The sequence below is a fragment of the Lates calcarifer genome, linkage group LG9 (assembly GCF_001640805.2).
Source record: "Lates calcarifer isolate ASB-BC8 linkage group LG9, TLL_Latcal_v3, whole genome shotgun sequence".
Classification (NCBI taxonomy): Eukaryota; Metazoa; Chordata; class Actinopteri; family Centropomidae; genus Lates; species Lates calcarifer.
The window spans coordinates 14,400,009-14,422,392 of record NC_066841.1 but is presented as its reverse complement, the minus strand read 5'-3'; the positions used below and the strand labels follow the sequence as shown (position 1 = coordinate 14,422,392).

The following is a 22,384-nucleotide window of genomic DNA, read 5'->3' as shown; positions in this document are numbered from 1 at the left end:
CGCCTGCAGGCTATAAAGCTTTAGTCACTCACAGTTGCAGGCTGTGTCCTTGGATGTCGCTGCAGGCGGAAGTGCCTTAACATCATCTTATACTCACGCCATCGCGCAACCCCCCCCCCCAACCCCCACCCCCCCGGGCACCCCACCCCGCCTCCACGGGTGCTCAAACTGCTACGACCAATCAGCGTTGCCCTCGCCCGGAGGGAGGGAGCGTCCTCAAAGACCGCTACAAATACTCCGTGGCACATTTTTTACTGTTTGCGCTTTCAGGTCGCCTCTTCAGTCTGACTGGAGAGACCTCGCGGTTGTCAAAAGCGAACCGCTTCATTATTAACCATAAGTAAACAAACACGCCCCTGAAGTTCTCTGTAACTCGGAAACTCGGGAGGACAAACTAAACATCTGCCGTTACTTACTTAGTCGCTCTACGGGTAGACTAGGCAACACTGAAGAAACTTTATTTTAACTTTTCAACAAAACAAGGAGAACGCAAGCTCGGGGCTCTTCTCTCACAGCCTGCTGTGCAGTCAGGCAGCCTCTCTAGGATTTGTGTCGGAAGACTAGAAATCTCCATCCATCCTCCCGAGAGTTTCCGCCAGCACCTGCGAACATGACACGGAGATCCTGCACGATCTACGCGGTCGGGATCATCTGCGCTAGCCTGCTCATCATTGGGATCGGTTTACTTGTGCTTCAAACTTTCCGCACACTCATGCACAACCGCCTCAAAAAGGTAACGCGCATCCTCACAAGTTTATAAAGCACGTTGTGTGTGGTAGGGAAGTATGACTCGTTCCATTTACTTCTCTGAATGAAGTGGGAACTAGTTGAGTGTACAAGTATAGTCTGGCAAGGATGACGGTTATAGGGCTGCAGCTACCGATTATTTCTCGATTAATCGATTACTTAGTCTAGGAAACGTGGAAGGAATCACTGAGTTGAAGGTGATGTCTTTAAAATGTCTTGTTCTGTTCATCCAAAAGTGCATATAGTTTAATTATTTTTGTCTGAAAATTGACTGAAACAAGTCGACTAATCGATTAATCAACAGATTGTTTAAGCTCTAATAGAAAACATGGAGCCACGTTGGAGCTGGCTTTATTAATGGTTAATAAATCATCTACTGATGCTGTACACATTAAGTTAAGCCAATAACTTTAATGTTTGGGTTGCCAGGTGATGGCAAATCCTCCTCCTGCATGACACTTTGCAAGCATTTGCATTCACAACTCTGTAGTTACCAAGTTATTAACAATGGGTGCTTCCAGTGGGTGTTTCCCACTTTCTAATAAGTCATCTTATAAATGCCATCAATATAGGTTAATAGGTTTCACAATTTGTTATAAACCAGCAGTAAAGTTAGTCACACCCACAAATGTTCATAAATCATTAATAGAGGGTTCTACAATAATCCATCAGCTGTTTATACATGGAATTTGGTCCAGATGTCCTGCAGACCCTTTCTAGAAGGTGAGTGGTCAAATAGTCCCTTGCAAGGGTCTCCCTAATGCAATATGATCTATCTAAAAAGTTTACTGGAGAAGGATCTTTTTACAATCTAGCACCCTGAACACTGTGCTTATAAATGGCTTATAACAGATCTAGAAAGCTTTAGTAAAACTATTAATTATACCTTGTAAGACTTTTATAAATGGTGTCTTATCAGAAAGTGCTACTGAAAAGGTTACTACAGTGATGAGCTTGTACTGTGATTAGGTTGAACACCAGAAATTTGAGACTAGGGCTGTAACTAAACTAAATTATCAATCAATCTGTCAAATGGTTAATTGTGTCAGACAGATAGTGAGAACATGCCCACCCAAAAGATACTGAATTTTATAATGATACATAACAAAGAAAATCCTCTCATTTGTAGTGGTGGAATCAGATTTTTTAATTATTGTTGCAATTATTCTATTTTCCCTTGAAAATTTTCCCTTGAAAAATAACATAATATATCATATATCATCATATCATATATCGGTTTGTGGTGGTTGATTAATCAACAAAATGGCTCTACCTGGCATTGTGATTTAAAATGTGCTGAATAAAGAATGACTAAAAACTGCTTTTTAGATAAATTACAGCAGCAGACCTCGAAATGTTGTTACATGCTTGGTCTAATAGTAGTTAAGTGACTGCTTGTTATGACTTGTCATTGGATGACATGGACTGTGGTGTCTTCTCCCACAAGATAAGTAGCTCAGACTCCTTTAGGTGGAGGGTGGTTTATTAAGGGTATGTATAGTGCAGGCAACACTTCCCTTTGGTTTACAGGTTTAGGTTCACTTTGTGGTTCATTAGCATGGACTATGTTGCAAGACTTTATCAGAAAGACTGTTTCCAGCAGATGGTAGATCCAAAGGAATTCCTAAGGGCCCCACTGATGTATGTTTCTGCCCCCAATACTCTTCATTAAGACGGGTGGTGGCTCAAAGGCAAATTCCACAGCTAAGAATAAGTCAGGGCTGGGTCAGTATTGCTAGTTCTCAGGATTGGTCTGAGTTTTTAACACATTTCAAAGAAAAAGCTGAAATCAAATCAGCACATAACAAGAAATTGTTTGTTTTGGACTCAGTGGGGAGTTTTGTCTACATCACTGTAATAGCAATTGATTAAGTCCACTTGGTCACACGCTACACATAGGTGTGGCTTCATTTATAAAGCCTCACTCAGAGAGATTCCTAACATCCATGTAGTAATTAGAAAAGACAGCAAGAGCTGAGCCCGAAATTTGAGGAGCCTGTTGCTGTTAATGACTTTAAAGCATCTGCTAAGATAGAGCTGCAAAGAATGATTACTTCAATTGTTCATTCATTGTTTAATATATGAAGTGTCAGGAAGTGCTGAAAAACACCCATTAGAACTTTAAATGGACATCACAACATCTTTAAATCACTTGTTTTGTCAGATCGACAGCTCAAAACCTCAGAAGATATTCAGGTCACAATTATTTAAAACTGGGAAAAACTGAAAATTCTGACCTTTAAGAGGCAGGTACAGGCAGGCAAGAGTGACTCAAACAACATATCAATTATCATGAGTTATCAGAGTAGTTTTTCTGTCAGTTCATTAATCAGTCAGCTCTAACTGAAAAGTGATTACTCAGATAGTACATAGGTATAGTGTTTTTCAATTAATCTGCAGATTTATTTTCTCAGTGAATCATTTAGTCCATTAAATGTCAGAAATGCTAGGTACAATTTGCTTAAGCCCAAGTTAACAACTACAAATTTCTTGTTTTGTATGACCAGCAGTCAAATCAGAAAACATTATTTTATAATACACATTTTTGATAGAGAAGCCAGTGACATTTTGGCATTTAACTTTTAAAAAATGACTTAAACAATTATCTTAATTGTTATAGATGACTTTTCTGTTTTTTCTGTTTTCTGTTGCTAACAGTTAATCAACTAATTGTTGTTCAGTTTTAATAAATCCATACTTAGAATAGTGCATATCCTAAATGTACCCAATCTATGTATTGACATGGGACTTAATGCATTATCTCACAACTTCTGAGAGGGCAAATTTTTTGCATCTGCGGTTTTCAGCTTTGCTGGTGCATCGTGTTCTGTGGTTTGCGGGAGGTGGGGCAGTGGGCGCGACTTTGTCACACATGTTTGAAGCTGATGGGAAACTAGATATTTCAAGTCATGTAAACATCAGTGTTCATGCACTTCACACTCTCCTCTCATTAAGCTTAGCCTGTGTGATTCTGCAGCTCATAGATATTTAATCTTGAATTCCAGAGATGGAGATGCCAATGGACCTTGAATACAAATACATGTTCAAGCGTTAGATACCCATCTGCAGTCACTCTGTTTGGTTGCATCAGCAAACATACTATAGACCCTTTTGTTCAGTTTTATTGTTTTTCATTTACAGTAATGCACTCCATACCTTTAACTGTGATAAGTTTCAATCCAGAGGTTTCCTGGATTTTCAGCATTTTAGACTGTGTCAGTGAGATTCCCAGAGGGTTCATTTTACTTTGAAAACAGTGCAGGCCTGAAAGTACTGTTGGCCCATGTTCAGTATTATCATATGGCACACCTTCACCCTTATTTTCATATCAGACCTGCTTCTCCATAACAGGTATCAGATGGCTTTTATCAGAGAGGTGTAGTATTGACTTTAGAAGTGAGGAAACATAATCACAAGATCTTCTAGTGCTGGGAGTTGGTCCTAATGCTGACAATTTTACAATAAAAAGAACCAATATACAAATGGCTGCAGGAAGTGGACAAACAGAAGCTCTCAAATACTTAATAAGCTTGAGTTAATCATTGACTACAGATAAGCTCATGCAGGGGTTTGTAGTTTATTTTGCTCACATTTCTAATCAGTGAATGAATAATATCATCACACCATTTTAACACTTTCACAGCCACAATTAATGTCATCTCTAATTGGAGTGCCTGAAGTTAACAAAACAGAAAAAATAGACAAAGTAGAATTACCTGTTGTTGGAGTAACTGATAAAATGATGACTGGCAGTTTAGTCATGTTTAACAACTACATTTACACCTATGTTTACACACACCTCTGGGCTTGTCAGTTACAGTAAAAAAAAATTAAAAATACTGTTTACTCAAAGTCTTTAGCTTTAGGGCAGTCGGGTGAGACTCTCCAAGTTAACAGGTCTTTATGTTGTGGTTCATGAAGATACTTTTATGGACCCCTCAGGAAAATGCAGTCTGTTGCCTCTCAGACCCAGAAGAAGAATGTGCGGGGCTGTAACTAGGACGTAAAATTACTGAGGTCAAGAGAGTTGGGGGAGGGTTGAGTGATGCTGTGTTGATGAGTTAGAGATAGTCTGGGTGGGTTTTTTGTGCCTGAATGCAGTGATTTAATTAAGAAGCCATTCAACAGGTATAAATTCCACACATACACTTAATACCACTGTGGGCGTGACCTTTGAGTCCTAAATTACAGTGTTTAAATATGTTTAGCTTTTGAGGTTTATAGTGCTGGGAAAAGATTATAACTGGGGTTGAGGCAGTAACACATGCTGGCAACAGTAATTTTATCATGCATTTACTAGAGCTGTTCAGTTTATGGTGATTACTTCAGTTTCCACATAGATGAGCTTTGAATGAAATTCACATACAAGTAAAACTGTTTTTTAGGTTTAAGTAGGCTTTTAAAGTTTGCTGAATCTTTTAAATGAATGCTGCTTAGCTTGTTATGAGATCTTTTGGTCTCATCAGCCTTCTCTCTAATTCTTATATAGTGTTATACATACAGAGTCAGAGAAACAGGATACAAGCATTGATTTGGCAAAGTAGTTTCTTAATTACATCAAATCTTGTCAAAGTTTATTTTTAGTGTCAAGAAAAAGCCTACATGCGTGGGTGTGACATGCACAGCCCTCACATGCAGATACATATAGTTATGTGCTATCTTGGCAGTATGATTTATTTCAGCTGAATCAAGTTACCTCCTCTTAGCCCAGTTGCACCAGTGTGAAGGATCTCATTCCACGGATACCCTCCCAGCAGCAGACCCGTTTTGTGTGCTAAGCCTCTTTCACACTGCTAGGTTTATTGGGAAAGTGGCTGTATTGGCAGCCACTCAGCTTCCATGTGAGTCAAGCATGGTCAGTACGCAATGACCTGCTGATGAGGTGATGGTGAAAAATGGCTTGTCCCTGAACAGGAATTTGGTAATTTTACATAGACCAGACCAGACATAGCAGCTAGCAGCTAGCGACCCCTCGCTGGTTGTCTGTTAAGTTTCATTTTTTGCTTTTACACAAACAATGTTTTGTTGTAAGTTCAGACTTGGCTATAATTCTGAACCAGTAGTGGGAATAAACACCAGAGGAGAAGGTCATTAAGTGTTTCATTGAAGCATAAATATCAACACAAATTCATGGATCCTTTTGATTGAGCAGCAGGACACTTTGTCATGCAACTGTTTTTATTCATGCTCTTGGAGAAAGTCAGCAGCAGTTGTAAGATATGTGTTTTGACAACAGACTAACTTCTACAGTTACTACAACTGTACTGTTGCTCCGTGAGCTGACTTATACACAGCTATGCTTGAGTTAACTGCTCATTTCTGTTGTTATGTTACAGCATTAATATTCACTATTATTTGATACAGGTTATTTAAACAGCATATTCAGTTTGGATATACAGAATTTGCCTCTTTTGATAAAGACATGGATACGCTATTTTATTATTCAAGTTTTAGGGGCATTCTTCTTCAATGTATCCCATACATTTGGAATTCTTATGATAATTTGTGATCAAGGGTGCTTGCCTGCAGTCAGCTCTGTGCATTATACACAAACCAACCAGACAACAGTTTGTGAGGCTGGGGTAGAGATGCGTGCCCAAAAGAAAAACTCACATTTCTGAATGGAAGGAGAAATACACCTGTTTCTAAACAGGTGACTAGCTGTAGGACGTAGGTCATGGGGACATTTTACATTAAATATGGAACATGCAGATCTTGATGTAAAATGGGAAATATTTTGTGCATGTAAATGTAGTGAATGACAATAATTTACAATAATCTAACTGCCTTCCTCTCAGTGTCTCAGTGAAAACTGGGGCACTGCCAGTAAAGTCGCTGCAACAGTAGGTGACCGCTAGCAGTTACGGTCCAATGTAAAACTGGAATGGGCCTTAATATGACTTTGATAGATTCAGTAACAGCAGGGCAGGACTACACTTCAGCTGGTGGAGCTTTGTTAGATGCTCGGCCATTATCGAGACAAGCCCATTTAGAGTATGCAAAGCTTGTGCACCAGGACTGAAGGATTTAATGAATAGCCACTTGCTGTGCCCAGTGTTATCCACGTCTATGTATTTGCCTGTCTCAACATCAAAGCAGTAGCAGCAGATTGTGTATTCACCTGCTACATGTGTTTTTATATTGGGAGTGGTGTAAAAGTAGCGGTGGTGGACACTGAGATGAGAGGGTTTCTCTGTTCCTGTTTTCCGTGCTGTATTTTATGAAGCATGCTGGGAGGGTTGCCATATTGGTTGTTTGGAAGCATGAAAGGATGACATAGAAAGATCACGCTCTCGCTTCCTCAATCTAAGGTGACAGCCTTATTGTCCTTGGCTACTCAGCTAAACTTTTGTCTCTCAACAAGTAGAAGGGACCCCAAAGGAGGAGGGGGCCTGTACTTGCCTGAAATAATGGGACTCGTCGGTGTGTTCAGAGGTTTAGAGCGGCTTATTTCATGCTGAAGTGTTGCTTTAAACTTTTATCACAAATCTGACATAATTAGGCCAAAGTGAGATTTCCTCCTGATGTGTCTTTAAAAGAAACACTAATCCTCTTGCCCCCTTCCTTCTTCTTCTCTCACTCCTTGCGTTTCCCAATATCTTCAAAGATTCCTGCAGTGAATCACGGCGTCGATGTCCAGAGGCAGTGATATCGGCTGTGAGAATTCTCTGGCATAAATGTGGAATTGAAACAGGATAGCCCAAGTTTGTGCACCTTCGCTGCGTTATCTGGGGCCTCGCAAAGCTCGGTCCGGAGGAATGCGGCTCAGATGATTAAGGTTGCAGTCACTGTGCAACCAGCGGGCATCCAGCTCTCTCTGCATCACATGATCTGTCAGCGGCCCTCCACCGAGCGTAGCCCATTGTCAGTGGCAACGGCTGACAATGGCGCTGTGGAAGGGTCTCCCCCTAAGACCATTCATGTGTGCAACCAATGCGCTTGTCTTGCACTCAGACAGCAGCCACCACCCCCCACCACCACCCACCACCACCACCACCCTCCCCTCCCATAACCCCTCCCCCAAGGATGTTTTTGTTCTTTGGGTTGTTTTTACAAGGAACCAACTGTGAAAACTCAGAAATTCAAAACATATGTTTGCTATTGCAGAGGGTTTTGCACTTGCAGGAAATACATCATTGGTTAAAAGTCACCTCAAAATGAGAACACTTGAAAAAGATCTTGAAAAAGGGGAAAACTCCAAGCACGTTTTATTTATAATATTGTATGTGTCATTAATGTTTACGCATTCATTTGAGACTAAGAATTTGCTTTTCACAGTCGTATTAATGTATCTGAATGAATTGTGTTGGATTTATACTGAGACGTGCAACTTAATGTTTCAACAGGAGATTGTTTTAGTAGAGGGCAGCCGTGTGTTTGAGTCGTGGAAAACCCCTCCCCCCCCTGTCTACATGGAGTTCTTCTTCTTCAATGTGACCAACGTGGATGAGGTCCTCACAGGTGCCAAGCCCGTGGTCAATCAGGTCGGACCCTACACATACAGGTAGGACGCGAGAGCACATTAACAGCGCACAGGAGAGCACCTGTTACCACAAAGAAGGCTGTAGAAGGCTGTAAATGCCTCACATGAAACTCTTGGTTTTTATATATTTGATGTTGTGTGTGTAGGAGAAGATGTCTGTTGGTTACCTAACAATATCACTGTTTCCTTAAAAAAAAGCACAGAAGGAAAATCGGATAGGATATAAAAGGAGGGTGTAAAAAACATACAGTACAGTTGAAAATGGTTTGCCAACTATGTTTTCTAACACAAGGCCTCCTGTTTTAGAAGCCAAACACGACACAGAGACAATACATTAAAGACTATATAAAAAAAGACTATATATATATATATATTTAATATATAATGTTAAAGATTAATGTAAAACAGACTGTTGCTGTTGATATTTATAATATAAAGAGGTTTCATTGGCTTTCTGGGTTCATGCACCATCTTCTTCTTTTCTCATCTTGCCTCCAAATTTGGACTGTATCAGCCACACTGCCCACCACAAAATGAGATTTTACACAGTAGATAATAGTTGACCAGGCGTCTTCCTGCTTTTGAAATGTGCCGGTTATTTGCTGAGCACCACGTGTAAACTGAAAAAAGCGACGTCAGCTTCTGCTTCTCAGCTTCCACTCTTGTGGCCTGTTCTCTCATATTTTAATTTCATATTTAAAAGGAAAAAGCATAAAAACATGAACAGATTAATTGTCAGATCAGACAGTAATATGGGTGGCATGTTGTCTCATATTCAGATTATTATGATATAGATTAGTCATTTTAAATCACTTCTAGTACACCCACTGGAACAATTAAATAAATATCAAGGTTCACTGTAGAAGCATAAACATGTTACAGAGGCCACAGTGCAGTCAAGATAATCTACTCCTACCAGGTAACATATATTTAATTTACCTAATCTCAAATGGATGTTGTGTGGAAAGGTCAGAGTTGTGTGATGAATTAATGAATATGTACATTCGTGTGCTATGTTTAACAGGTCTGTGATGCTCATTTGTAACACAGGAATAATTCAAAAAAGTGTATAAAAATAAAAAATCATGATGTTCTATGTCTTATTGTACTTTGCACAGGGAGTACAGGTACAAGGACAACGTGACCATGGTGGAAGATGGCACATTGGTGTCCGCATACAACACCAAAAGCTTTGTGTTCCTGAGAGAGAGGTCTGTGGGCGACCCTGCTGTGGATAACATCACCACTGTCAACATCCCTGCTTGGGTGAGTCATGAACTAAATGTCTTAAACAAGTTGAGAAAAGTGCACATCCAAGTAGGGGAAAGTTGAGTGTTACAATCTCCTCTCCTCTCTGCTCCACTTCCTGTCCCTAGGCGGTAATGAACAAGGTGAAAGGGAGTTTTTTTAAGGCCACCATGGCGTCCGTTATGATGAACTCTTTGGGGGTTGGCCTCTTCACTACTCAAACTGTGGATGAACTGCTGTGGGGTTACGAAGATCCCCTGCTGAAACGCATCGCTTCCTCCTCACCCGATGTGGAGAAGGATTTTGGCCTCATGTACAAGGCAAGGCAGTTTTTGATTAATTCTGTTTCTAGCATTGCGTGAAGAGAAGTTTGAGTGTGTTTGAAGGCATGGACGCATTTTAATGACTTAAAATGTTTGGATCCATTTAGAAAAATGGAACTAACAACGGGGAATTTGTCTACCACACCGGGGAGCAGAACTACATGGATTACGGCCGGGTCAAAACGTGGAAAGGTCAAAGGTAGCGCCGATGCGGTCTCACGCAAACACACAATCCTTCTCTGTCTTCATCCACAGTGATGAAATCTCACTGAGTAACCTTTGGATTAAAAAGTTTCTCAAATCTACTGCTTTTTTGTGCCAGTAACAGCAGAGTGCTGGTTATCTGTGACTGTCTGTGTTTGTTTGCCTGTCAGTCTGGGCTGTTAGCACACAACATGGGGCAGGACATCCTGTTAATAATGGCTTTTTAGTTACCTTAGGTAACCCATCTTATTGTCTCAGTTCTGCTGCCTTAGTTCCCCCGCAGTAATTATCCTTACTCCAGGGAAACCGCATTCTTCAACTGTGACTTTGAGATAAAACCCCATTTGATCACCAAAACCTTTCATTGTAATTGACTGTCATTAAGATGGAGTTGATAATGATGTTGATGTTAAAAGTGGAGTTTTTGATCTGTCAAAGATGAACCAAAATACTTTATTCTGTTTTTTTGTCTAAATATATAAAAAAAAACGTCTGTGGCTTCTTTGTAGGCAGCATATGTTCCTTAGAAACATTAAGTTAGTGCCCAGAGAGATGTCCTCTGTATAAACATTGATGCTTTTTTGTAATTCCTTGTGATGCAATTTTAAAAAGCCATTAAATGCTCATGTTTTTTAAAATTTGTTGTTTTGCAGCCAGCTGAAGTTCTGGTCATCTAACCACAGCAACAGCATCAATGGATCAGATGGGAGTGCTTTCCATCCTCTGTTGAGCAAGGATGAACGCATTTACATCTTCACCCCAGACCTCTGCAGGTACTGTTTAGCACCGAAGCACCTTCCTTTAGCCTACTTCTCATCTGGTGTCACTTAGGCCTTGTTCAGACTGCCAGCCCAAATCTTTTTTTTTCTTTAGGTATATCCAGATTGTATCTGGGTTGATTTTAGAAAGTCTGGACTGCAAAAAGCCACATGAAATGTCGGATCAAAACCACATCTGGAGGTGGCTTGAGATGAGATTCCAATCAGATTTCTACACATGTGCCGTAGGGAGAACAACAGTCTGTGGAACCCACTACGTAGCTATACCTACGCTGTTACTACAGCAACCCATGCAGATATGTTAATGATGTCTGGACACACAAATCTGATGTGATCATTTGCAAGTGACATTGTAGACAGTTTGTTCTGAGAAACAAATCAGATTTGCTTGAAGTCTGAACGAAGCCTTAGCAGCTGCCTTTACCAGTGACATTTTAATTAGTGTTACATAAATATTCTAAAAGTAATGTTAATCTATTTTCAGCCATGCAATTGATTTGGCTCTGCGGGCAGCAACATCAGTCAGTTGGATCAATTGATCAGTAGGTCGGTCGGCCACTTTGGTCCTGAATGAAATATTTCAACTATCGTGGGATGGATTGTCATGAAATTTGCAGAGGACAAATCCTAACGACTTTGGTGATCTTGTGACTTTTCCTCTAGCACCACCAGCAGGTCAAAAATGTTTTATTTTAACCAATACTTTGGTTTATGACCAAATATCTGCAAAATTAGTTACATTCCAATCGGTTTCAGCTGTACTTTGTGTTTAATGCTAATTAGCAAATGTTAGCATGTTAACTAAGATGTTGAACATAGTAAACATTATACCTTACAAATATTAGCATGTTAACACGCTGGCGTTAGCATTTAGCACCACTGTGTTTTAAGGGTCGGGTTATGTGTAGACAGGTCATGTGTCTGCCACTTCAAAAATGGTGTTTACATTTACATTGTGTGTCATCACAGACAAGGAGTCCAGCTACAGCAGGGACTTGCACCCTCCTAATTGTCCCACTGTTACTTAGTGTCGTATTTATAATATTTTACCTGAGGATGCTGCGGCTGTGAAGCAATATCTATTTCTGGTACATGACCACTCTGTGGCTCACCACAGAGTGGGGTTACAGAGTGGGGTGGGGCTTTCATATGTGGTATGGTATGTTCACAGGCCTTGGATCCAAGGATTGTTATCATAACATCCTGCTCACTTACAAACGGCACTGCAGGTGACCACCGTTTTACTGCCTATATCATGAGGGCTTTTTGAAAAACTAACATGCCGTTTTCCAGGAAGCACTATATTGAAAGGCTTACTTGAAGAACAGTGTTGATCTGAAGTGGAGGAAGGGGGGTGGGGGTGGGGGGGAGAATGAAAAAAGCTTGGTGGTTGTTGACATGTATAGATTTGTACAAAGCACACACGGGCGCATCTGTGGGAAAGAAAAGCTGCTGAAGATTCTGTTCTCGATCAGCTGGATCACATAGGTTATTTTATGTTTCCCATGTACATTTTTTCACATCACTTCTCGGCAGTTACGTCTACTAGACTTGTTCAGCACTGAACTGCATTTCACACAGTGACTAACTGATGAATAGTTAATTGGGATTTATTTCATTTTGCAAATCTTATGAGTCAACTGTTGCGAAATATAAGTGCTGGCTTTAATGATGAAACTGTGTGCTTGCTCTCACTGATGATAAGTTTCAAAATTAGAAAATAACCTTGACCTAAAAAAAATCACAAGACATCTATCCCCCTTTGTTGAGTGTGGAAAGAATCTATTGGAGTGGCAGGGTTTTACCTTTGACTCTGATTGGATGTGTGTCAAAACTCCCCCTCCCAAATGTTTACTAAACACTTTCACCTACTTATTCATTGCCTGGTGGATTCATCACAGCTCGCCTGTGTTATCGTGATTAAAGGGGAGGCATCCTCCCCTGTTTCCTGTACTTATTACCACAATCTGAGGATGAAATGTTCCATTAAGTCATGTATATTAATCTCTCACACACTGGGAGTTTCATCCCTAAGCCATTGTAAGAGTAGTTTTAAAACGTGTGTTTAGTTAAGTGACATCTGGGACTGATCTGCAGGAAAAAAAAAAAAAGAAGCGCTTGAAATTCCCATCTGTGACTCGACAGGGTGGTGACCCTTTGGTCCAGTAACTGACAGCTGAGCCACAAAAACCACAGGATTTTGACGAATTGCAGACAGGTGTCATTGTTCAAATACCAACTTGACTTTTGCCACAGGTTCATCTTTCCTGTAGGAATTATCTTTAGTTTAAGAGATATGATTTGATTTTCTTCTATCATAAAAAACCAACACTTACAAATAAGTTACCCAAAATAAATAACATAGATTCAACCCAACATAGATAAAAAAAAACATAAAATTAAACAAATATAACTCAAACTATAAATAGCATGTAACAAAAACAAATTGAAATCATGGTAACAGCAAAGACTGCTGTGCCTCTGATGAGACACACATTTAATAAATGTAGACATTATTCATACTGTACAAATTGTACAGTTTTACATCTCTCCTCTTTCCACTCCCTTCAATAAAATGTTGTTCACCTATAATAGAAACGTCATCTGGCAAGCTGTTCCCAAGTTTGTCCCCTGCATGCAGAAAGGATTTATTCTAAATCCAAAACAACCACGTTTTTGCTTAGTTTATATGAAACAAATTCATATTGTAAGTCATGCCCACCAGCGCAGAGGCCTGAGGCGTTCAACCCTTTTCTAGTGAAGAAACACATGAGGATTTTTGCTTGGCTTCTCTCACGAAGGTCAAGGGAAAGGTCTGTACAGTATTGTTGCACAATTGGTGGGCTGCGTAGCTACAGGCTGTATCCTCTCGGCCAGTTGGCAGACACTATATAGGCTCCTTTGTTCTCATTGAGAATCGTCGGGATTCCCTAGACGGGGCAGAACGGCAGATACATAGAACGAGGATGGACCATTCACAATGATGTAATTCTCTTAGAAGCTGTAAAAACTCAACAGAACATTAAAATACAATTCTCCACTCCCAGCCTGCAAAAGGAAGGTCAACATCACAGTACAGTATTTATTCCTCTATGTGTTTAGATTTTGAAAAGTACTCCCACCAGGATTTCAGCATAAAGGTAGAGTCAGTGCAAATCCTCCAGCTTTTATTCAACTGTTGTGTTGACTTCAGACTTGTAGCCAAGGTTAGCAGCACATGGCTAAACTTGTGTATGTACCCACTGTGAAATAGCTATGATATGGATGGGTTAGATATATATAGAAATATTATTATTATTAAGAAATCACTGTAATATCTAATCTAATAACCAGACTGTAAACTTTTGTGGAACTAATTTTAAAACATGTGGTGCAGCAATAAAATGCTGATATTAAAATGTCATGACTGGAAGTCTATATAATGCTGTGAAAGTTCCCCTAGTCACAGTGGAACCTTTTTTGGTCATGTGCTGTTCTTGCTTCCTCTTTTCACCAGGACGATCTACATGGACTTTGAGAAAGACGTGGAGGTGAAAGGAATCCCGGCTTACCGCTTCACGCCGCCGCGCTCTGTTTTGGCTAGCAAAGAGGAGAACCCAGACAACGAGGGTTTCTGCGTCACCCCGCAGGAGTGCCTGGGAACCGGCCTACTTAAAGTCAGCCCCTGTCGAAAAGGTAAATGTCAGCTTGTGCAGCATATTTTCTCACCCACAGGCTTTGTGTTTTCACGTGCCACCCCTCAAAGTTCCCAGTTCTGCTGACACAAGTCACACATGATTTCTCCCTCAACTTCAACGTTTTTTCTAGTCTTCCCTCTTCCTCGTCTTAAATTAGCTGTGTGAACTATGTGCAGCCTCTGTGCCCACACTCTGATTTTCACCTTTTTGGAAAACACGTAACTTAAGTTTAAAAACTACTTGTGATCTTGTGACATTATTTGCGTTGTTCTTTCTGCTTTCTACTCTGAAAATACATGACACAATCCTTCAGTCATCAAGTCCTTTTGTTTTCTTTCCTGCTATCACCAGCACTTCTAATACCCCCTAAATGACCTCATGTGACACAGCTTTCTAGCCCTCTCCACACCTCAGGCACCATCTGACCATGACTGGCCCAGTAGCAGAGAGGGGCGGGGGGTGGGGTGGATGTGGGGGGGGCAGTAAGCCCTGTCACCTGATGCTGGCCTTGGATATGTCCGGGCATTATCTTAGTGCCTGTGTTCACTGCCCAGTTGTCCCTCATGTCTCTTAATGTTTCTTAAAGATTATCACTCTCTGTGGAAGAGCAGTGCCAGGGTTTTTAAAGTCTTTGCAACAGCTATTACTTTGTATTTATTTCAGTATCAACAATTCACAACACTTGTAACTTGCACAGATAGTGTCTCTTTCTTGTGTCAAAGGTTAGAGGAGACAAGGTCAACGCTGAGAACAGTTTTCAAAGTGCACACCGCCTCTTGCAGAACAATATAAAAAATACTGACAAAGATTAAAAGTGACATGTTGGATTCTTGCTTGCAAGGTGATTTTCCTAGTGTGCTGAAAAGAGCAGAAACCAAAGGCTGCAGTTCCCATAAATGTCAAGCATTCATGAGTCATAATAAGTGGGTTAAAACAGGCAAAAACATTGGTAAGCTTTCATTAAAAAAAAAACTAAACACGTTGAGGTCAGACAGTAGCACACATTTAGTGTTTAGTAGCAGCAGAAATTAGATGGATTTAAAGAGCATGAGGGTTCAGTTTAGGGTCAGGTGTTGAGGAATGAGCACAGCAATTAATGGTGCTTATAAGTATACCAATACAAATATGTGCATGTGCGTGCGTGTGTGTATTTGCGCTACAGTGACCTTGGCAGGTTGTTACGGGATCGGCCTCTCAGGTGACGAGTGTGTTTTTGTCAAACGTCTGTTGCCAAACACAAGCGCAGGAAAACTGTCACCTCTGTCCCACTTCACCGGCACCTCTAACTGTGCCCCCATCTGACTCTGTTGTTGCTGCTGAGCCACATGTGGTTCTCGCAAAAGCCTGAACCACTTTTTGTTTTGGAGTAGATGCGGACATCCAGAACCACTTTGTCCAAAAATGAGCAGAACCAAGATGAATGTCTGGCTCGACCTCACTGTTCTTTATCGTGGCCAATGCATTATCGTAGGAAAGTGGTGTCTCCTGTTGACAAAGTGAGGAAGGAACTCAGCAAGAGTTACAAGATTCTGTGTGTGGATACACAGAGTAATTAGTTCTACATGTGGAATTGTGTTCCATTCATGTACTTAATGTTTGCTTCCTTTGTGATATTGACCTTTAGTAAAGTGGTTTGTGTCCCAATAAGATCACACATCAAATAGCAGGAAATTTCACATTTGATGTACACTTTGTTTCTGATGTTGTTGCTTTGCTTGCCTCCTCCATCATGGTGTTGTCAGCTCTTGGTCAGCCTTTGTGAAGATACACAATTTTTAGAGAGCACTTTACAGAAACGTTTATACTTGTTCAACAGGTTCCTCTTTACAGAGCACATGTTTTAATCTGACTTTAGAGGTTGTTACTGCGCAAAATAGCATATTAATTAGGACTGATATTCTTGAAATTATAATGACTCCTTTCAGATGCACCGTAGAGGTCATCTTAATATTGTCTGTGTGTTATGTGATGATATGTATGTTGACAAAATGATACTAATTAAAGTGTGAATTACCGAAGTAACACCTTGTTATGGAGGCGTGTGGCAGCTCAAGTGCCTCTTGCCATAATTATGTGTCACGTCTCGTTGAGCCACAATCAGAGATGGAATGACACTGTCACAGAGGATGAAGCGCACAATTTGTCATAGTTGACATTTACTCCTCTTAATAAAGCACAAAAAGGAGAACTTCTTTTGTCGTGATCCATTTCCAGAGAGCGGAGATACACATCTTTGATTAATTCTCATCTTAATGTGGTCGCTTTCCTTATCTTTTCTCTCCTCTGAATTCTCCTCTCTCCTCACACAGGTGCCCCGGTGGTCGCCTCCTTTCCTCATTTCTACCTGGCAGATGATAAATATGTGGCTGCCATTGAGGGAATGTTTCCTCAAAGGACACATCACCAAACGTTCCTAGACCTCAACCCGGTGAGCCTTCAGGCCACAGTTTACTGACCTTAAATGCACTTTTAGTTCTGCAGTTATGATTAGTAACATTAATGCTGTGACTCATTTTTGATTCATACACTCATATAAGTAGCAAAGTTCATTGAACTGTGTGGAAACTAATGCCGTGCTACATTAAGATGTACTGCTGCACCACCTAGTGGCATATAAGTACTAGTACAGAAGTTCATCCCCTGCCCTTGGTGTTATCCAATATCCACACTGTACTGTAAGGACAGTCATAGACAAGTACATTTATTCCAGTACTATTCTTATGAACAGTTTTGAGGTATCTTTATTGTATTTTTAGTCACAATGCTTGTAAGATGATCTTAAAATGTTAGTATCATACATTGTCATATATTAAACTGCAAACAGAGCTGTAATATCATTCAGTGACAGTGAGGATTAACTTTTTTTTTTTTAATGCAAAGAGTTGGTCAAATGGTCAAATTTGACAGCTCCTCATGATAATTTACTTCCTTATTTCTCTGAGTTTTCCACATTTCTTATGACTTGATTTATTTTTGCCTTTGTGGACAGAATAAAGAATAATATGAAAAAGACAGGTCATGTACCAAAATTGTATACAATAAATATTGCATCTTAAAAAAAAAAAATATTAGCTCTACCTTGACCAACTATATCAGCTAAATTATTATGAATTCTACACATGAATTCATCATCTGATTATATTATTTAAGGGTTTTGAATGCAGGAGAGTGTTTTTACACTGTTGTATTGGTATTTTTATTTAAAGGATTCAATGTAAAAGATCTGAATTCTTCTTCCACTTGTTGTAGATTTCATGTTGTTATCTGATACAGTGCTTTATTTTACATTTATTAACACTAAACTTCATTTTATTTTTTTGCTCACAGACCACCGGAGTGATTGTACGTGCAAACAAGAGAGCACAGATAAATGTCTTGATCCAAAGAATTTCTGGATTCCCGTGAGTATCTACATCCAAACACAAGCTAACATGATTACTCTGTAGTCCTGATGTGCATGTGCCTGAACTGTTTAGAATGTAAGACGGCTTCATTCTCTTTTCATTCATAATAGGACAACGAGAGGCCTTAGTGACACAGTCTTTCCTGTCATGTTCATCAACGAGGTAAGAAACCTCTTTGTTTTATTCATTGGGAAAGACAAATCAGACCTAAACCACTAGAACGTTTTCTATACAAAATGCTATGAACATGACGCGTCTTTTGAATTGTCTTTTAATACACAGAGTGTGGTGATTGATGATGCATCTGCGGCAAGAGTGCAGAAGCTGCTGCTGATTGCCACTGTGGTGTCCAACTTCCCGCTCATCATTGTGGGACTGGGTGTCATCATGCTCATCATCTTCATCATCCTTCTGGTCCGGGTCCGCAGACAGAGGGTACGACACTGCTTCTAACCTTGTTTTACTCTTAACAGCTTACAGTTTTGCTTGCTTTATTCTAATAAGTGATTTGCGTTCATTTTTATGCATAATTCATTCAATTGCTTAACCACACACTAATGGCACTGTGCACGAATGTTTACCACTGTATGTCTCTGTGCAGAATGAAGTTAAGCGCATTGTGTTTACCAAGCCTCTCTGTGCTGTAAGTTTTTATGGGTTTTTTCTTTTGCTACCTTGCTTTGATTAGCTATATTTTTTCTGCTTAATTCAAACTTCTGTCTTACTTTATGTATTATGTATTGTCTATACGTATCTTTAATCCAAGTTTTCAGTATGCAGCTAGATGACTTTGTGATATAATTCTGGTGCTGTACAGTAAACTTATTTTTATTGGTTTTAACACTTTAACATAATGTAGTAACACTTAATATTTAAAGCAACATAATGCAACTATTTAACCTTAAAATAACAGCTTCAGAATTCATTTTGATGGCACACTGATTTGTAATAAGGAGAATGGTGCCTCAGTAATTCCCACTCCACGCCCTGAGCGCCTGTTCTTACTCTATGTACCGGGTGATCGGGTTGGATCTCCTGCGAGAATTGCATAAATGAGTGATGGCCAGTGGTTTAAACTGGTGGAATCAGGCGCAGCAAATTCAATAGTAACTCCAAACTGTAGCTCAGTGAAAAAGACTTTTAAGTTGTCAAAAACCACCACCATTAATCTCTGATATTCAGCAAGTTAACTTCGCAAATATCAAAAATCCTAAACAGAGTTTGGTGTGTTTGTTACTGCGACAGCAACTGCAGAGCCCAACAGAACTGATTGCCACCTGCAGAGGGCGCTGTTGCCTAGTAAAAGTTACATTTTGTTGCTTTAAGTACTGTAACAATGCAAGACGACACATTAAAGGACATAAACTCTTGATTGATTTTTGAGAAACTCCAAAGTAAAAATTAAGATGAGTTTTAATACTGTTTATGTCTAATAGAGTTTTTTTTTTCCCTCAATCTCCCACCTCAGACTACAGCTGAAGAGGACACCTCTTATTCTCCAGTCAATGACAAGGAAAAGGACGATCCCCAAAACGGAACCTACATTGGTTTGACACCTAAAGCTGACCCACAAGCTTGAGGAGGAGGGAGGTAGATGGTTAGAATGAAGCTTTGTACATCGACAGCCTTTGAAATCACAAATAGGGATTGGAGTTTTATGTAGATTTAAAAAAAAAAAAAACACTATGAAAAAATTGTCAATATCCTTTATAATTGAAAATCTGTCTGTTTTGTGATGTTTTACTCTGGGGGCGGGAGGCTGAGGGGTGGAGGAAGGGGACGTGTTTTTACTCTCGAACATAGTGTGCTGGATGTACTTAGTTTTACTCACAGAGAGCTACCTAAAGTCCAGGTCTAGGACACGATATTCCCAGAAAAAAAAAAAAAAAATGTTGACTTTGATTTGAAAACACTGTGTGTGCGTGAAGGGCTACTTCCTGCTGTTCAGTTCTCATCAGCTGCTGATCGTGCTAAAATTCTTGACAACAGGGCCGCAGTTCTGATGGAGAGCTCAAACAAACAAAACACACCCTTCAAACCTGAGGTGTGGGATGATCACATTTCAGTGCTGTGGCCTCACCTCATTCTCTGCCTACATTAGATTCTTGTCTTGCTTTGAGCTTTCAGATTTAAGCGACTGACTACTATACAACAGGGCATAGAGGATGATTTGGGACCAGGGTTATGAAATCCATTAATTTTTTTTGGATATCATACCTCACTCTCAGGGTGCCTCTGCTTAGATATAATCAAGGCAAGAATAGGAGCAAACAGCAAGTCTTTTCTCTCTGGAGATGTTACAAATCAGTTCAGTGTTACAATGTTCCATTTACATTTCATTCTAAACTAAATGTTGCAAAACATTTTTCATGGCTCATTATTATTTTCTATGCGTGCATTCTATTTAGAGGGACACCTGCGCACATCATCGCCACCGTACCTGAGAAAACCTTCAGAGTATGGCATTTATTTGTGTATATGCAGTGTAAGATGAGTTGAACTGCTTACATTCCTCTCAGTGTATAATGGGAGTGAATATCAGATAAAAACGCTGTATATTTTGGATATTTTAATTTTTGTAAAATAAGAAGTCCTATTCCTTCCTTCTTTTAGTTTTGTAAATGTTAATGTAGAAATGTTTGAATGTAGAACATTGTAAGTTAAAGATTCACAAATGTCTTCTAGTGCCATAATGAGAGACACCTTTCTCAGCCATCTAAAGCTCTGAATGTGACAGGATTTTTTGGTTGAAACAGTGATTCATTTTCGTCTTGACAGTATTTTTTGCCCAGTATAACTGCTTATACTTACTGACATCGCCATATTAAAATGTAACTCAGCTTAATATCATTTCAAAATGTGCTTTTATGATGCTGTTGTTGAATGCCTTTCTAGTGTTTTTTTGGTGCTGAATATGACACCCAACAACCTTTTTTTTTTTTTTTTTTTTGTGAAAAACTTGAGGAGTTTTCATATCAGATGTCCAGCCACTACAACTTGAGAAATGCTGTAGTTGTGCCTTAAAAACAATCAGTGTTACTGGATTTTTGTTTGCCTTTGTAGCTTTCACATATTCTGTGAAATGAAACAACAAATCTACTCTCAAGTGCTCTTCCAGCTACCAAACAAAAATGAGGCGTGGGACTGTTAGAATTTTATTTTTTATTTTTTTGTATAGCCGGCAGGGTCAAACTGCACTTCGAAAACAATCTGCTTGAATGACAGATCGCTGTACAGAGCTACAGCTTTCTCACTCAAGGCTAGTGGAAAATTTGAAGTGCCATTTTTAATGCAATATAGAAATGCTGCAGAATGACTAAATTTGAACTGTGACGAGCCCAGCTTTTATCACTGCTCTTATTTTTTAGCTGTAACATTGTGAGGATGAATGAGTTACTTCACACCACTTCTTTATTACAGTAACTGTAATAATCAGCACTGAACATATCAGACAATAGTGGAGAAGCTGTAACATGTTTCACTTAGAGATTTTTGCTTCCTTGTGTGATCTGTGTTTGATGTATACTTTAATTCAGTTACATCCAATAATAAAACTGAATGAGAATATAAGATTTTTGGAGAGTGCAAAAAGTAGTGCTATAAATTCATGATAGGCTGGATGAATGGATAAATCAGTAATTTTCTTGATTCAAAAACCACAGTATTACACAATATTAATGTAGTGGTTAAAGTGGATAAATTATTTTGTTACACTGATAAAACCAAAACACAGAAAGCACAACATGGATTGTACACAGGGCTATTTTGTGCCATACTTTGATCACAAGTTGTACTTTGAGAAATTATTGTAAAACAACATATTCTTCTAATTGTCAACTTGTTTTGAAGTGTTGACTGTTAATGCTGTTTTTACTGTGTACACAAAATTAAAAGTAGTTTCAGTAGATGTGTCTTTTCATCATTTGATCCTTTTTCTCAGTGTTTGGTTTTCTCATTTTTGGGATGTAGATGTTAGAGGGCCATATAATTACATGCCAAAATTAAAGACACAGAAGAGGAAAGTGCATCTATAAATCTACTGCTGAAATTATACCATTTATAATTTATTGAGTAATTTTAGATTTCTCAAATTGCACCAGCTCACTTGACTGAACATGTGTGTTTGTAGGGCAGACATGTTTGAAAAACATGGGAAAAATAAAACCTTCACCTATTTGGCTTCCATTGCTGAGGGTGTGGGTGAAAATATGGCAATAGTACATTTAGCTGGATGAAGGAAGAGACAAAGACGTACTCTAATGAACATGGCATTACACCATCAGGCCAGAATCATCATGCTGCTGCAGATGTCTGATTCTGGATATACTGACTGTTTTGGTCTGTGTGATTCAGTGCTGTTAATAAATCAGGCTGTTCTTGGTTTTAGAGTAAATCCTACTGGTATTCATCAGATGAGAGAGATTTAAATGGTTGTAGAATGCCATTATTACTCTACAGATAAAGAATAAAATATCAAACACAAATTATTATTCAAAGAACTGCATTTTTATGAATCTAT

The 22,384-nt window shown here is 39.4% G+C and overlaps 1 protein-coding gene across 2 annotated transcripts; it reads left to right on the top strand.

Moving 5' to 3' along the window:
- Positions 1–248: 248 nt before the first annotated feature.
- On the top strand, positions 249–21,770 carry LOC108874072 (lysosome membrane protein 2). 2 transcript variants are annotated; one of them, XM_018662450.2, is made up of 13 exons: positions 249–733; positions 8,094–8,251; positions 9,349–9,496; positions 9,607–9,798; positions 9,909–10,000; positions 10,659–10,778; positions 14,281–14,459; positions 16,771–16,889; positions 17,789–17,862; positions 17,976–18,027; positions 18,148–18,300; positions 18,467–18,508; positions 19,334–21,770. In XM_018662450.2, exons 1-13 carry the CDS (start codon positions 611–613, stop codon positions 19,442–19,444), a joined length of 1,563 nt encoding a protein of 520 aa, XP_018517966.1. In that variant the 5' UTR covers positions 249–610; the 3' UTR covers positions 19,445–21,770. The 2 variants fall into 2 exon arrangements, with proteins under 2 accessions (XP_018517966.1, XP_018517967.1); XM_018662451.2 differs by lacking the exon at positions 18,467–18,508.
- Positions 21,771–22,384: the final 614 nt, after the last annotated feature.